Source organism: Desmodus rotundus, chromosome 10 (genome assembly GCF_022682495.2).
Source record: "Desmodus rotundus isolate HL8 chromosome 10, HLdesRot8A.1, whole genome shotgun sequence".
In the NCBI taxonomy this organism is placed as follows: Eukaryota; Metazoa; Chordata; class Mammalia; order Chiroptera; family Phyllostomidae; genus Desmodus; species Desmodus rotundus.
Window position 1 is genome coordinate 45,556,832 of NC_071396.1, and position 15,218 is coordinate 45,572,049.

The 15,218-nt window shown below is 44.6% G+C and overlaps 1 protein-coding gene across 1 annotated transcript in view; it reads left to right on the forward strand.

Annotated features, from left to right (window-relative positions):
- HSPA4 (heat shock protein family A (Hsp70) member 4) overlaps positions 1-15,218 on the forward strand; it is a 39,788-nt gene that overhangs the window by 8,429 nt on the left and 16,141 nt on the right. The window contains exons 2-7 of the mRNA XM_024575133.4: positions 3,147-3,204; positions 5,166-5,306; positions 7,098-7,220; positions 10,849-10,948; positions 11,598-11,731; positions 14,083-14,327. Of these exons, the coding sequence (XP_024430901.2) occupies positions 3,147-3,204; positions 5,166-5,306; positions 7,098-7,220; positions 10,849-10,948; positions 11,598-11,731; positions 14,083-14,327 (801 nt within the window). The remainder of the gene's footprint in view (positions 1-3,146; positions 3,205-5,165; positions 5,307-7,097; positions 7,221-10,848; positions 10,949-11,597; positions 11,732-14,082; positions 14,328-15,218) is intronic.

The window sequence follows — 15,218 nt, forward strand, 5'->3', positions numbered from 1 at the left end:
ATTTTATCGGACAGTTTGGGAAAGTGAAGCAGAATTAATTTATTTATTTATTAAAAGATTTTATTTACTTTTAGAGAGATGGGAAGGGAGGGAGAAACAATGTGTGATTGCCTCTTGCACGCCCCCTACTGGGGACCTGGCCTGTAACTCAGGCATGTGCCCTGACTGGGAATCGAACCAGCGACCCTTTGGTTCGTAGGCCAGTGCTCAGTCCACTGAGCCACCCAGCCAGGGCATGAAGCAGAATTTACAGAGCAAACTGGTTGGCATGCTTTTGTATGAAACCGGGACCAGGGCTTCATTGGAGCTGGAGTAAGAGCTATATTTTATTTCTTTTGAGCCCTTTGAAAGTGGATCAACAAAATTTAATCTTTATAGTAACCAGTTGATGGTGGTGCTGTAATTTTTCCAACTTAGAGATGAGCAGTTGAGTTTCAAGAGAACTTAGGCAACAGAGAGATGGCACAGCTAGGAAGATGGAAGGGATTTGGACAGACCCTGGCTGCCTGACTGTAGGGCCGGGGCTTTTCTCACTGCGTGCGTGTTCCGACCAGTCAGGCTGATGGAAACCCCAAGGGTTTCTCTTTCTCCCCACCCCAGAGGCTCTCTGCGGTGCAGTAGGGCTTATTGGTATACAACGCTTTTAGAATGTAAACACTGTGTAGTGATACTGTATCGACAATTTCCTGTGATCCAGTGAGGAAAACGGGCACTTTCCCCATACTTCACAAGTTACATGCCTGGCTTGAGGGCTGTTGCTGCGGTGTGGGATGAAGATCGATGTTGCCTTAGTGACGTTTGGTTGCTTTGTAAGGAGTTGGGACTTGTTTGTAGTATGTGTATACACAGACCAAAAAAAGCGTGAAAAATCTGAACTGATACAAACTTTTATTTAGCTTCTCAAGATGTATGAAACACTTCCTATTACTGTTAACAAGGCAGATGCAGATTTTAAACATAAGTAAAAATATTAACTGACTTCAAGGAAAATGCTACTTTGAGCAGCTCCGCACAGTAGCACATTCTGTGACGATGGAAATACTCTACATCTGCATTGCCCAAAGTCCAGCGAGTTTTAAGAAGTAGGAACAAGTAATTGTTACTTGAGGGGGACTGGGAAGGCTTCACAGACAAGTGGGTGGTGTTTCTGGAGAACAGTGTGGTGTAGAAGGGGCCGGAGCGGTGTGAGCACAGCAGGGAGGTCGGAAGACTGTTTAACTGGGGTCGGGTCACCGTGTGCACGAGGGGCAGCTGTAAGGTGGGCATGGGGTTGGGGTGGTGAGGAATCTGGGCTCTGTTGGTAATTGGTGTTCTTGGGAAGGTAATTAGAAGCTCTTGTTTCTAGAGTTACCTAGATAGAACAGGAAATTAACCCTTCAACAGGACATACAAAAAAGGTGGGGGCATGTTTTTTATTCTTAGAGCTAGTAATTGTTTTGAGATGTAGGTTTGAAAAAGTGGGCTGCAGAAAACAAGGAAGATAATTAACATTACCTGTTAGTTGTGGGATTGAGGTATTGGTGGTACATACCTTAGAAAATCAGATCTGGTGGTTTTTATTGTTATTTTTTAATTTTAATTTTTATAATGTATTGATTATGCTATTAACAGTTGTGCCACATCCCCCGCCCCCCCCCTTGTCCCCCTGTAGATCTGGTAGTTTTTAGAAAGATGTAGTTTTACCAATGGATAGACTTAGTGGAGTGAATGGAGTGGGTAAGGTGCCTTGGGCAATTTCCTGAAGGTGGTGTGAGCACTGATGGAGAGATTTCAGTGGTACTGGGAAATTCTGAAACAATTTAGTGATTGGCATATTTGCAGGACGCTGATGATGAGATCTCAAGCTAAACCGTAGTCGGTCGGGGCACAGCTGCCTGCACACTGCTCTGGGAGATTGGCCCACAGGGGTTCTTACCCAGTGGTGGCAAAGGGCCGTGGAGGCACAGAGAGGCCTTAGCATTCTGCGAGTGTGAGTGGGGCTAGTAAACTTCAGTGCCGCTCGACTCAATAGGTCATCTAATGTAGTCCGATTTGGACCAAAGCAGTATGGCTTCAGAGCCCTGTTTCTTAGTCTGCTATAAATTCAAAGAACCAGGGTTCTGGGAGGATAAAGAAGGTCAGGGTCAAAGGTAGAACGTAAAGGTTGAAGAAATGATCTGACTTCCTTGCTTTCAGATTACATGACCCTGGGTACATTTACTTCTTAATACTTTTTTGGTCTCAACTTCCTATCAAATGGGGATAAGATAGGGTGATTATGAAGAGCAAATGAGATACTACCCATAAACACTTTATGCAGTCTTTATAATTAAAGAGCGAGGAAGAGGGCTTTTACTAGCGTGAGGGGGGAAATGGACTCAGGGAAGAACTTTGTCTTTTGGGTGAATTCAATCTTATTGCAGCTGGAGAGTAAGCAACTATTGGAAAGGGAGGTGACAGATATGTGAGCATAAAGGTAGCACGGGGCAAGGTTCCAGAGGGATTAATTAGATTGAAGAACGTCGGGTGACGCATTGGGGCGGAAGCATCAATGCCGATACAACTTTAAGCTTTAAGCACAGTATTTTAAAGTGGTCGTATCTTCAACCGGGTTTCAGTTTTGCTTTTTAAAAGCAGCAGCAAATAGATCAACCCAGCAGGCAGTGCATGAATCGGCGATTTGGAACAATGTGTTCCGAAGTGGGGATGAAGTTCCTTGTCAGAAAATGAGTGTTTGGAAGCTAGTTCTAGAAGATTTACTTTTTATTTACAGTAGGACAGGGGTACTTTTTGGGGTTTATAGACTGTGCTTGTGGCGCAGTTACAAGCTGTTTCGGAAAACAGCGTTTAATTGCTGAATCGATGAGGGTACGTTATTTTATGTTGGGATTTTGAACCCCAGACTTGAAGACTTAGAGGGTAGTGGAGACTGGCTAGCCCACCTCTCTGTAGTGTTTTAGATAGGTGGGCCTCACCTAAAACTTCAACACCTGAAGCCTGGGTGCCCACGGACAGTTGTACTCCACATAAAGGCTAAAATCATAGACTTATTTTGTGTTGCTAAAATACATGGCTTTTTAGTAAAGACTGAGAAATCGTGCCTGGTGTGGTTTTGGGTGTAAAGTTGCTATAAGGTTATTTTCTAAAATGTTTGTTATATCTTCTAGAGCCTGCATTTCTTTTGGTCCTAAGAATCGTTCAATTGGAGCAGCAGCTAAAAGCCAGGTAGGTAGTTCTGTTTCTTCCTAAAACGACCTGTTTTTCTGGTGTGTCCGTCCTCTGTTCAGCAACTGTTCGAGTGCCCCGTGTGTGCCCCGCGCTGGTAGGCCTTGGACGTGCGACTGAGACAGACCTGACCCCTGCTCACACGTGCTTGATGAGTAGCATGGATGGCACAATCTGTTTAATGCAAACTACTAGGGTGTATTTTAAATGCGACTAAAGTCTTCTCATTGGGCTTTTCTTTTCTCTTTTTAAAGATTTTATTTAGTTTTAGAGAGGGGAAGGGGAGGGAGAAAGAGAGGGAGAGAAACATAAATATGTGGATGCCTCTTGTGTGCCTCCTACTGGGGACCTGGCCTGCAACCCAGGCATGTGCCCTGACTGGGGATCGAACCTGGACCCTTTGGTTCGCAGGCCAGCGCTCAATCCACTGAGCCACACCAGCTAAGGCATGGGCTTTTCTTACTAATATTGAGGGTCAGCGTTGTCTGTAGATTTGATCTTGTTAATCAAGATTCTCAAGGAAGAACGCACTAGAAGCACATGAACTCACCATTAGTGTACTTTGCAAACCAGGAGTCTGACGTGTCTGCTGGTTTCTGAGTAACCAGAGCAGCAGAATCCCAAGAGTTGGTTACCCTGAGTGTCTGAGGTTACAGTGAAATTAAGGAGTTTGTGTTTGACCTTTTCATAGTTCAGTCTGGAACAAAGTATAGAATGAAGGCTTCTCTCTTTTTCTGGACTGGGAAGGGCCTAAAATTCCTAAACCTAAGAAAATGATGCTTGACCAGTTTTATTACTAATAAAACTGGGTGTTTTACATACTAGGAGGCGGTAGATAGCAAGTACACAGCTATATTGAAACGCCTTTCCTTCTGAAATTTCAGTGACTTCTTCCTGGTTTTAAATTCGCTGTCACCATTGAGAATAGTTACTGACTGCACTGGCTGTTCTAGGTTGACATGGTCATTGTGATACTGAGTTTCTTCTTGGCCGCTTGCTGAAGCAGGGCCTGGCTGGGGAGGCCTCACTGTTCTGCAGGAAGGCTTCTCTGTGTGGCTTTTGACATGCCGGTGCAGAGGGGCCCTGCAGCTTTTCCCTGGGGCTTGGCACACTCACTCCTGCATCAGGAGGAGGGGCCCGTGAATCTTTAGGACAAGTTCATTCTGGAATTTTTTGAACGTCTTTGCCAGTGCTTTTTTCATAAATTATACTTTATTGGAAAGAAATTTAAAAGTACAGATATAATACGATGGGGAATTTGGAAGTTTTAGCGTACTACCATTATACAAATCAGTTCGTATCTCAAAGTTAACCTGTTGTACTCTTTCTAAGCGTATAAATATTTTCTCTTCTACAAAAGTGAGGTCATACTGTATAGGTACTCATTTTTCAGCCCCTAAAATAATCTTGCCCCCGTGTGGATGCACCATAATGTACCTTCCCGCGCACACTCAGGCCGTCTCCAGTTCTCCGGTATTGTGAATGGCACTCTGTCAGTACCGTTTCGCTTTCATCCCCGTGTCCTAGTGCCGTCTCTTTCTCCCTTGTGGTAGGTTTCTTTGACTAGAGTTTGTCAATTGACGCAAACTTCCAAACTGACTCCTGGAAAGATGGAATCTCAAACTATGGGTAATTTTTAAAGGCTAAAAATCATACCTAAATGTTTATTAGAAGTTTAAGACAGAAAATACTCGTATAGGTGTCATGACTTGTCTGTGGAGAAGCAGGACACACGGGCCTGTGGTCTCTGTTACTTGTTCGAGGCCCTCACCCGTCAGGCCTCGCCTCACATGCTCGCAGGTGTCACGCAGAAAGGCTTAGTGGAGAAGGAAACTGAAACTCAGAAGGAAACTTTGTGGCGTTAAAATGATGCTAATTTAATGGGAAGCTGTTGAATTTTTCCCCCTAATTTAATTGCTGTCAGTCTTTCTACTCTTTGACTCTGATATCCTTTCTCTTAGATCATTTCCAATGCAAAGAACACAGTCCAAGGATTTAAAAGATTCCATGGCCGAGCATTCTCTGACCCATTTGTGGAGGCAGAAAGATCTAACCTTGCATATGATATTGTGCAGTTACCCACTGGATTAACAGGTATAAAGGTAAGGTTCTCAAGATAATGCCTTATGATCAAGATACAGCATTTTATTTTTATTGGGCCAGTGTATATCAGTACAATTCTGATTTTCTGTTGTAATGAAAATGCTTATAAATGCCTAGGAAAAGCTCTCGCTACTAAAGACCATTTGGCATTTTTTTTTAGTGATTTGGATTTTGATTGAGAACCATAGGTGGCATTGTTAATACGGCTTGGATGGGTGGGTAGTGATGAGGCTAATGCTGCCATTGCTGCTTGTCTTGTTTGCTGTGTGATTTTAGGGTGTGACTTGTGGACGTCAGGCAAAGAAATCAGTGCTCTTAAGTCACTAGGCAGATAGGTGGTTATACTCTTGAGAGGGGAGGAAAGGGGAGCTGAGTCCGATATCTCTGGGACACCTAGAAGAATCCGTTTGTGAAGCGTGCAGTGAACTGATCATACAAAAGAGGCGAGGGGCTGGGGAATGGGCAGGGTGCACGCCACTGCCCCTCTTGCACGCAGAGGTGCTAAGAATCTAGGAGTGTGGTTGAGCTTTCCAGGCAGGTGAGTTTGGAGAGAGGAGATTTGGTGTTTTAGACATTCCAACTGGAGAAATAAGAACATGGGAACAGGCTCAAATCCAAGAGATGATGGGAATTGGGAGAAAAAGGTAATCGGTTGTACAGTTGTAGCCCAGAATTCGGTTGAATTAAGAAGTGAAGAATTCTGGTAACTGAAGAATGATCTCTGGGTTTACTTAGGCTTCCTGTGGCAGAGTCTGAGAACAGTTTGAACGACCTAGTAAGGGGTAAAGCTGGAGTGCAGAGGAGGGAAAAAGGAAAAGGAGAGCTGAGAAAATGAGGGGCGATGCTCATTGTTAAGAAATAAATAGGACAGACATTGGCCGGTTTAGTCCTAAGCGTTGCAAGTCCTTTTCTTGCAAAGGAGTGAGAGACCAGGGAGAAGACCTGGGGGTTAAGTGGAGCCAAGTGCAAGGGCGGAGGAGTGGACTAAGATTAGACAAATAGCAGGGATGTGGGGGTAGCTTAGAAAGAGGCTCATCGAGAGGGTTATTTTCCCATTTTTATCATGCAGTAAAGTGAGAAACTGTTAGACTGTGACCCAGAATGCATTATGGTGGGCTGGGGAGTGAGGAGGTGAGGAGCAGGTAGCTTTCAGGCTGAGCTGGAGCGGTACATTAACAGGGGAGAGTGACGTTGTCTGGTCTGGATTGTAGTTGGGGGCTGGGTATATGTGGAATGGGGCTTATCCTAGGTAGTAACCTTTCAACATTTAAAGTTTGCAGCTCTTGTCAAACTTGTAGACTTTTATCCAGGGCAGGATAGTTCGAGGCTTGGTTCATCGTTAATTCACCAAGGATTTACGCTGTCAGGTCTGTCAGGTGCGGGGTATGGTAGTGAATGAGTTTGGCTACAATCGTGCCCTCAGATTAGACCGGATCTTATCTGGGGAGATGATAGCACAGTCAACACAGCAAACAAAACAAATGGTATGTCAGGTGCTGAAATAGGTTCACCCCGGACCCCCTTACACAGGGGTGATGTGGCTGATGGTGAGCTACATCAGTGAGCTTCTGCAGGGGTAGAGTGTTTCAGGTTTTATCGGCTGTCACAACACTGTTTGCACAGTGGTCCTTATCTCCAAGTATCAGGTGCGTGTTATAAAGTGACTTTCACGGTATTTGTGCTTTCAAAACTAGCTTTCTTCTCTTCCCTCTGGAGATAGTATTCCATTGATGATGTGAGGCATTGCTGATCGTAAACTCTCCCGAAATCCTTTTGTTACTTTGTTGCAGGTGAGATACATGGAGGAAGAACGGAGTTTTACCACAGAGCAGGTGACCGCCATGCTCCTGTCCAAACTGAAGGAGACAGCGGAGAGTGTCCTCAAGAAGCCCGTTGTAGACTGTGTGGTTTCGGTGAGTGTGGGCCCCGCTTGTTACTGCAGCTACGCGAGGAAGCGTTTGCATTTTAACTGCGAAGAACACTGTTTCTGCTTTAGGTTGTATGGTTATTTTAAGAATTTATCAAACTAGTCTTCGTTGTCTTGAATTTTATCTCTGGCCCCTAGATTCTGCTCAGGCCTCTGTTTTTCAGCCTGTTTAAAGGCTCCCCCCAAGGCCCACTTCTCCCTGGATTTCTTCTGGCACCGTGGCTGGTCTCTGGTAGCCGCTCCTGTGTTAAGTTAGGTGAATGCTCTCAGTGAGGGATGCACTCTTCTCCATTTCTGTCTCTGTGTCTTCGCTGTCACTGTTTCTGGCACTAAAGGCGAGGCAGTGCGCGACTTCATCTTGTCCATTTCCCTAACCAGGTGGGAGCCTGGCTGGTGGGAGCTTTGTGCTTGTGGCGTGACGGAGTCCTTAGCAGCTATTGGGACTCGGGCAGCCCTGTTGGCTTTGTCACTGAATCTCCTCATTCTGTAGCTGTCTTGTATTTTCTCTCTGTGGCCTCTCTTGTTTTGGTGCACTGGTTGGCAGAGCAAGGACTGGTCGGTGGCTTCTTCACCCCGTGGTCTGTTGTCTGGTGCACTCCTTAGTTCTCGCCCATCTAGCAAAGGAGAGCTGGCGTGTATCAGGAAGAATTGGATTATGGCTGTTGTGCCACATTCTAGGGATGGAAAGAATAAAGATGCTGCTTCTATACAGACTCCATTCTTTACAGACACTGTTTTGTAGATGCTTTCCGCCTTTCGTGAGCCCTCCATTGGGCTGTCAGATTGGTCCTCACTTCCCCATCTGGTGCCTTTAACATCCATCCTAATTATGCTCAGTGTACAGGTAAAATTTATGTAAAAGGATGGACTGCCTGAGTTGCTCTTTCAGCTTTTTGAACAAGTTTGAAGGTGTGTGTTAAGTCATGTGTTGGAGGTCCTGAAGACCACCCGGAGTCCCGGTGGTTTGCTGGGAGGGTTCCCAGGACTCGGTGTGCGGCTGCACTAACGGCCAAGGTTTATTACGGCGGAAGGACGCGAAGCAGAATCAGTGAAGGGAAAGGTATGTGCTCAGTGTTTGGAGGAAACACTGTTCCAAGAGTTTCTTTTCATGAAGTCACACTGGCTGTGCTTACCTCGCCCAGCCACAAGTCGTGACAACATATGTGAAAATGTCGTACACCAGGGAAGTTGTCTGTAGCCTGAGGAGTCCAGGGTTTCTACTGGGGGTCAGTTATGTAGGGACCCGTTGCCTAGCACGTGCCAAAATTTCAGACTTCCGGAAGGAAAGTAGGTATTCCGCATAAACTAACTGTAGAAACAGTTCAGGCACGTGTTGAGTCTCTCAACATTGAGGGACATTTTTGTGTTAGCTGAGGGAACTGTATTGCTCAGGGTGCTGGATGCTGGGCCTGGGACAGCCTTATCATTAGACGCGTCTGAGGCTGCAGGCTCCCACCTCTGTGTGAGCTCTGCGTGCCCCAGCACAGCTAGCCCCGGGTCCCGGCGGCGTGTCTGCTTGCTGTGAAAACAGGGCCTGGCGTGTCGTGCTTTACATAGCGATTGGTTGTTGTTGAACATAAACCTAATTTTGCTTTAGAAGGCAATAATAGCCGGTGTTCAGAATTCAGTTGTGTAGAAAGGAGGGTGTGAGGGAAGCGCCAGCACCCTCACTGCCTAGCACGGAGATTTTCCTTCTCAGGGTTGCCATGGCCACCTCTCGTTACAGACCTCCCGGAGGGTTATGTACTGGGGCCGATAGGGGCAGGTCCTTTCTACTTTGATCTTTCTTTTAACAAATTTTGGACGGTTTGTCTTCTGCTTGGTCTGTAGCAGTAAAGAAGTGCCTCGTTCTTTTCCGTGGCTGCGGGGTACTCCAGTTTCCGTGGTGCGTACTTAACCAGTCTCTCTTCGTTAGACATCTTTTTATTGTGAGGAGTGCTGCAGTGAGTAAACCTGAACAAATACCATTTTACTCTTGTATGATGAGTTTGTGGGATTTATAGGCTAAATGTTTAGAAGTGCAATCGCTGGGACAAAAGCTGTGTGTGCAATAGTCTCCCCTTTACTCATGGTTCGCTTTCCATGGTTTTCAGTTAACATGCAGGGGATATGTTACATGGAAAGTTCCAGAAATAAACAGTTTTTAAGTTATAAGTTGCATGCTGTTCTGAGTCCTGCTCTGCTGGCTCTATCGTGCCTGGATTGTGCATCATCCCTTTGTCTAGAATATCCACGATACATGTGCAGTACTGTAAGATACTTTGGGAGAGCCCTGACTCCTGTGGCTCAGTGGATTGAGCGTCATCCTGCAAACCAAAGGGTCGCTGGTTCGATTCCCAGTCAGGGCACGTGCCTGGGTTGTGGGCCAGGTCCCCAGTAGAGGGTACTTGAGAGGCAACCACACATCGATATTTCTCTCCCTCTCTTTCTCCCTCCCTTCACTCTCTGAAAATAAATAAATAAAATCTTTTTAAAAAAGCAATATTTACCTTCTTTTAAAAAAAGATATTTTGAGAGGGAAACCATATTCACTTAATTCTTTATTATAGTATATTGTCTGTTATATTTGATTATTAGGTTCTGTTAATCTCTTACTGTGCCTGGTTTATAAACTTTATCATGGGTATGTATGTATAGAAAAAAATATAGTATGTTAGAGTTCAACAGTATCCTCAGCTTTATGTATTCACGGGAGCTCTTGGAACATATACCCACTTGGGGGGACTACTGTATTTGTAATTTCAGAAAAAAAGATCTTATTTTTAGAGGGGAAGGGAGGGAGAAAGGTGGCAGAGGAAACATCAGTGTGCGGTAGCATCGATTGGTTGCCTCTTGCTTGCTCCCTAACTGGGGACCAGGTCCGCAACCCAGGCAACCCAGGCATGTGCCCTGACTGGGAATCGAACCAGCCACCCTTTGTTTCACAGGCCGGCGCTCAGTCCACTGAGCCACACCAGCCAGGGCTTATTGGTCTCTTAAATAATTCTAATAAGTGAATAATGAATGGTATCAAAGGGTGTGTGATTTTAATACTTCACTCTTTAGGTGGGGATGAAGATTTTAAAATTTAAAAGCCATTTTGTATTGCTCTTTTTGTGAAAGGTTCCTGTTCTTTGCTCATTTTATTTTGAGTTTGTGATTTTCATTTTGAACTGTAGTTCTTCATGTATTAGATTAGTTCTTTGCACTTTTATGATGTGAGTTGCACATATTTTTCCCACTTGGTCATTAGAGTTTTTTGAGTCAAATTTTTTTTCTTGTGGGTTTTGTGTTATATTTAGAACATCCTTTCCTACTCTGATGGTAAAATTCCTTTCATTCTGGTGCTCTGTTTTTTAAACATTGAAGTCTTTGATTGGACCTCTATTTTGGTGTAAGGCTCGCAGTAGGGATGCAGCGTTGTTCCCTCTGCGGCTGTCCGCCCGTTTGCCCAGTGTTACTTACTGCATGCTCTGCTGTCCTCACCGGTTGGAAGTGCTCCCGTGACCGTGTGCAGAACAAATTGCTGTAGGTGTTTGAGGTGTTTCTGGACTTCATTCACTTACTTATTTTTGGCAGGTACATCTTAAATGAGGGGATCTCCATAATACAGTAAACCCTAAATTTTTTTGTAGGTTCCTTGTTTCTATACTGACGCAGAAAGACGGTCAGTGATGGACGCGACACAGATTGCCGGTCTCAACTGCCTGCGACTAATGAATGACACGACCGCAGGTATGAGGGGCACTGCCTGAAGTTTCCGACTTGTTCATCACGAAGGTTGTGAAATCCTAAAACCCTAGGCTTTCTTGTTCTTTATTTTGCTTGGAGCACTTGCCACCCACGTGCCACAGTGTTTTGGGGACTCTGTCACATACGAAGAATTCATCTGACCTGTGTTTTCGTCTGTGTCTTCGTGGCGCTTGCCCCGGCATTTAATCACGGGGTCTTTGGGAAGGACGCAGTGACGCAGTTACTGAAGCAGTGCTTGGGCTTAGTGTCAGCTGTCCCCGAGGTCTGAGGAGGGAGGGACGGGAAGCAAATCCCAGGGACCGTGCGGTAGGAAGGCCCAGAGGGCGCACGGGGAGAAGCAGTGCTGCAGAGCACGTCAGGGGCGGTGGGGAGGGGCTCGCTAACAGTTGCCGAAGTCGTGGGAAGTGGAAATTGGATTTGGAAAAAACATTTAGGGACCTCCAATGAATGTCAGCCTTTGACCCTTTAATGTTCTTCGTGAATAACTGTGCAGAGCTTGTGAAGGGTTTGATTCTTTGCAGAACGGCATGTGATGCAGCTCCATACAGTGTATACAAGATCTGTTTCTACTTAAATTTTAAGTTTACTCTTAGATGATAATATGTTGAATTTCTTATTTTTTTTTACGTAGTTGCTCTTGCATATGGAATCTACAAGCAAGATCTCCCTGCTTTAGAAGAGAAACCAAGAAATGTAGTTTTTGTAGACATGGGACATTCTTCTTATCAAGTTTCTGTATGTGCATTTAATAGAGGAAAGCTTAAAGTAAGTATATATTTTTCTGGAAGACTATTACAAATGTATGGTAATTAGGAGCTTGTGAGAGACAATATAAATAAGTGGTTAAAGGATTTTGTTACACTGATGAAAACTCGCTGTGAGCGATCTGAACTAGCAACTAGGTATATGGGGTGGGGTGGGAGTTGTAAGCGCAGAGTAATTTGGAGTCAGCACGGTGTGAGGAAAAGCATCTGCTATTGCTGAGCCTTATTTTTCTTATCTTAATGAGAGAAAATAATGCTCACTTGCAGGCTCATTAGGATTCTTTAGTATGTAGTCCCTTGGTGTTTTACACTGAGGATTGAGGAGATTATGACGAAGGTATTCTCTACTTGCTTTTAAGGTTTTGCGCAGTCTGGGAAAAGGGTGGAGGGACTAGAACTTGATGGCTCAAGAAACCAGACTAGGAGTGAGACTGTAGATTGCTGGGAAGCTTGGACCTCTGGAGAAGACACCTCTGTACGCAGAGAAGTCTAGCAGTGTTAGTTAAAAAGGCGAGGAGGGGCCAGAGGATGATTACGGTCACAGTTAAATTTGCTGGTGTATATATTAGTTCCACAGTGGGATATAAAATCTTTTAAAAAAATATTTTAGTAATTTTTGACCTAGGGGAAGGGAGGGAGAAAAAGAGGGAGAGAAACATCAGTGTTTGGTTGCCTCTCACACATCCCACACCAGGGAACCTGGCCCGAAACCCAGGCATGTGCCCGACTGGGAGTTGAACTGAAGACCCTTTGTTACACAGGCCAGCGCTCGATCCACTGAGCTACACCAGCCAGGGTGGGATATAAAATCTTTAGCTTAATAATTCTTATTTAGAGCCAGTAAGTTTTAAGATTTTATTTATTTTTAGGGAGAGAGGGGAAGGGTGGAAGAAAGAGAGGGAGAGAAACATCGGTGTGTGGTTGCCTCAGGAGCACCCCTTACTGGAGAACCTGTCCCACAACCAGGCATGTGCCCTGACTGGGAATCTAGCAGGTGACCTTTGGCTTGTGGGACAACGCCCAACCTATGGAGCCACCCAGTCAGGTCTAGGTGTTCTGTTTTGTTTTGTTTTGTTTTTAATAAAATGAAAGCAAACCTTTGGGACAGCTGGGAAATTAGAAGTTGGCGATTTTAATGGATACAAACACTGAATCAGGTTGTAATTCTTAGTGTTTAAACTTTACTTGGCTTACTAATAGAATTATTTCTAAGATTCTGTGCTTTAATCTTTTTACACAGAAGATAATGGTCCTCCTTGGCTTTGGCTTTGAGGCAAAGTGATGTGTATTAGTGGTCATCTGGTCTTTTGTCCTCTGTTGCCTTTCACTGACAGCTTGTTGCCTGTCAGTTTTCCAGTTATAAAACTTTAATTAAAGTTTAGTTATAAAAATAGTCATTGTAGAAGCTTCTCCAAACTTGAAAAACATTTATGTGCAAAGAAAAAAATACTCAAGTTCTGGCTGTGTGGCTCAACTGTTGGAACCTTGTCCTGTACACCAAAAGGCTGTGGGTTTGACCCCCTGTGGGGGCGTGTATGGGAGGCAGCCAATCGATGTTTCTCTTTCTCTCAAATCAAACATATCCTTGGGGGAGGATTAAAAAAATATTCAAAATCTTAAGTTTGGTGTGTTTCACTCTAGTCTTAAGACAAAATTGGAATCACACTGTATTTCAGTTCTGTGTCGTGTTTTTCTTTCTCTTCGTTAGCGGATGTAGAAAGTTTCCCCATGACGTTTAACATTTTTGAAGAGACTGTTCTTATTCCCCCATAAGGATGTCATCGCTCGCTTAACCCGTCTTGTAGTGCTGCGTGTTGTCAGATCTAGTTCCCTTCTCACCTGCTAGGGGTTTAGGGGATGGGTAACCCTCCCAAGTTAATTGGACTTCTGTGTTAAATGGAAATAAATTGCTGGCAGCTAAGGCTCCAGCATCTTTTGGGGCAGTACGCAGTTACAGAGCTAAGCTCCTGGTAGTCAGTTTTGTGATAGCAAGAAGACTAGAACTGTGTATGTGGCACGTTAGTACATTTGTTCTTGGGTATGTGCTTGCTGTTGGTACAGTGGAGGGGGCGTGGGTTTTGCAAATGATGAGATCGTGTCTTGAAGTCCACTGCCACCACTCGTTACGTGTACAACCTGCAGGTTATCTGATTGGTCTAGGTTTGTAGCATCACCTGTGAATCAGGGACTAGGGTCTCTCTTCACAGTGCGTGTAGCAGTGACTAGGTGACATGCGCACACAGCCCTGTTTCAGCCTTAACGCCCCCTTAATACAGTTTACCTGTTAAATACATATCATAATAAAATCTAAAATTGGTTTATTTTTGAGTTAATTACCATCTTTTTCCCAAGGTTCTCGCCACTGCATTTGATACAACACTGGGAGGCAGGAAATTCGATGAGGTGTTAGTAAATCACTTCTGTGAAGAATTTGGAAAGAAGTACAAGCTAGACATAAAGTCCAAAATCCGTGCGTTATTGCGACTGTCTCAAGAATGTGAGAAACTCAAGAAATTGATGAGTGCAAATGCATCTGACCTCCCGTTGAGCATCGAATGTTTTATGAATGACGTGGATGTGTCTGGAACTATGAATAGGTAACAATATTAATATTTTGACGTTATACCAAACTGTAGTTTTTCTCCACTTTCATTAGCCTTAATTAGCTAATTGTTGAAATCATGTTATTAGATCACGTCAGTTCTATAGGTAAAAATTAGAGGCCATTCGGGATCCTGCTTTTTATGTGAAGGTTGGGTTTGGTTATTCTAATAATGTAGACTGATGTTTTTGTTCTGAGTAATAATATTGCCGGAAGTAGTTCTTTACGTGTGCATAAATTACACATGATTACCAGTTTCCATAAAATCAAGGCAGGATGCTGCAACGCAGAATTGTGTTGAATTTGATTTAATCATCGATTCAGAAATTGGTGCTTTGGGACGGGTCAGGGTCACTTGGGACAACAGCCCTTTTTGTATATAGTGTGACAGGGATTCCGGGTGACTGGTTTTCAGGGCTGTCCTTGGGACTGGAACTGTTGGGTTCCGTGGGTGGTGAGACAGACGTTCTTTAGGATACGGACTGTATTGGAGAGCGCAGGCAAGACCGACAAACGTTTGGGGAAACGGCCTTGAAAAATTGAGGTGGGATTTAGATTGCTCTGATCTGCTAGAATTAGATTATTGTGCCGAGTAGCCAAACTTGTCGCCTTTCCCTCCTGCTTGAAAGTGATCATTTTCATTTCTGTTAAGTAGCAGTTTTGTATGTGTTGGGGGTGGGCTGGGGCATAGGGGCATACCGTGATGTTTCAGAAATTGTTAGTGGACTGTTTGTTACGTGACTGTGAGAGCCAAGTAGATACTTGGTACACTTTCGAAAGTCGGAAGCTGCTCGTCGGCGTGTGTGCGACTTCAGAGAGAAAAGCAGTAGCGCCCAGCAGCCGGGCAGTCAGCCGCCGTCCTCCACCCCTGTGCTGGCCTGCGCTT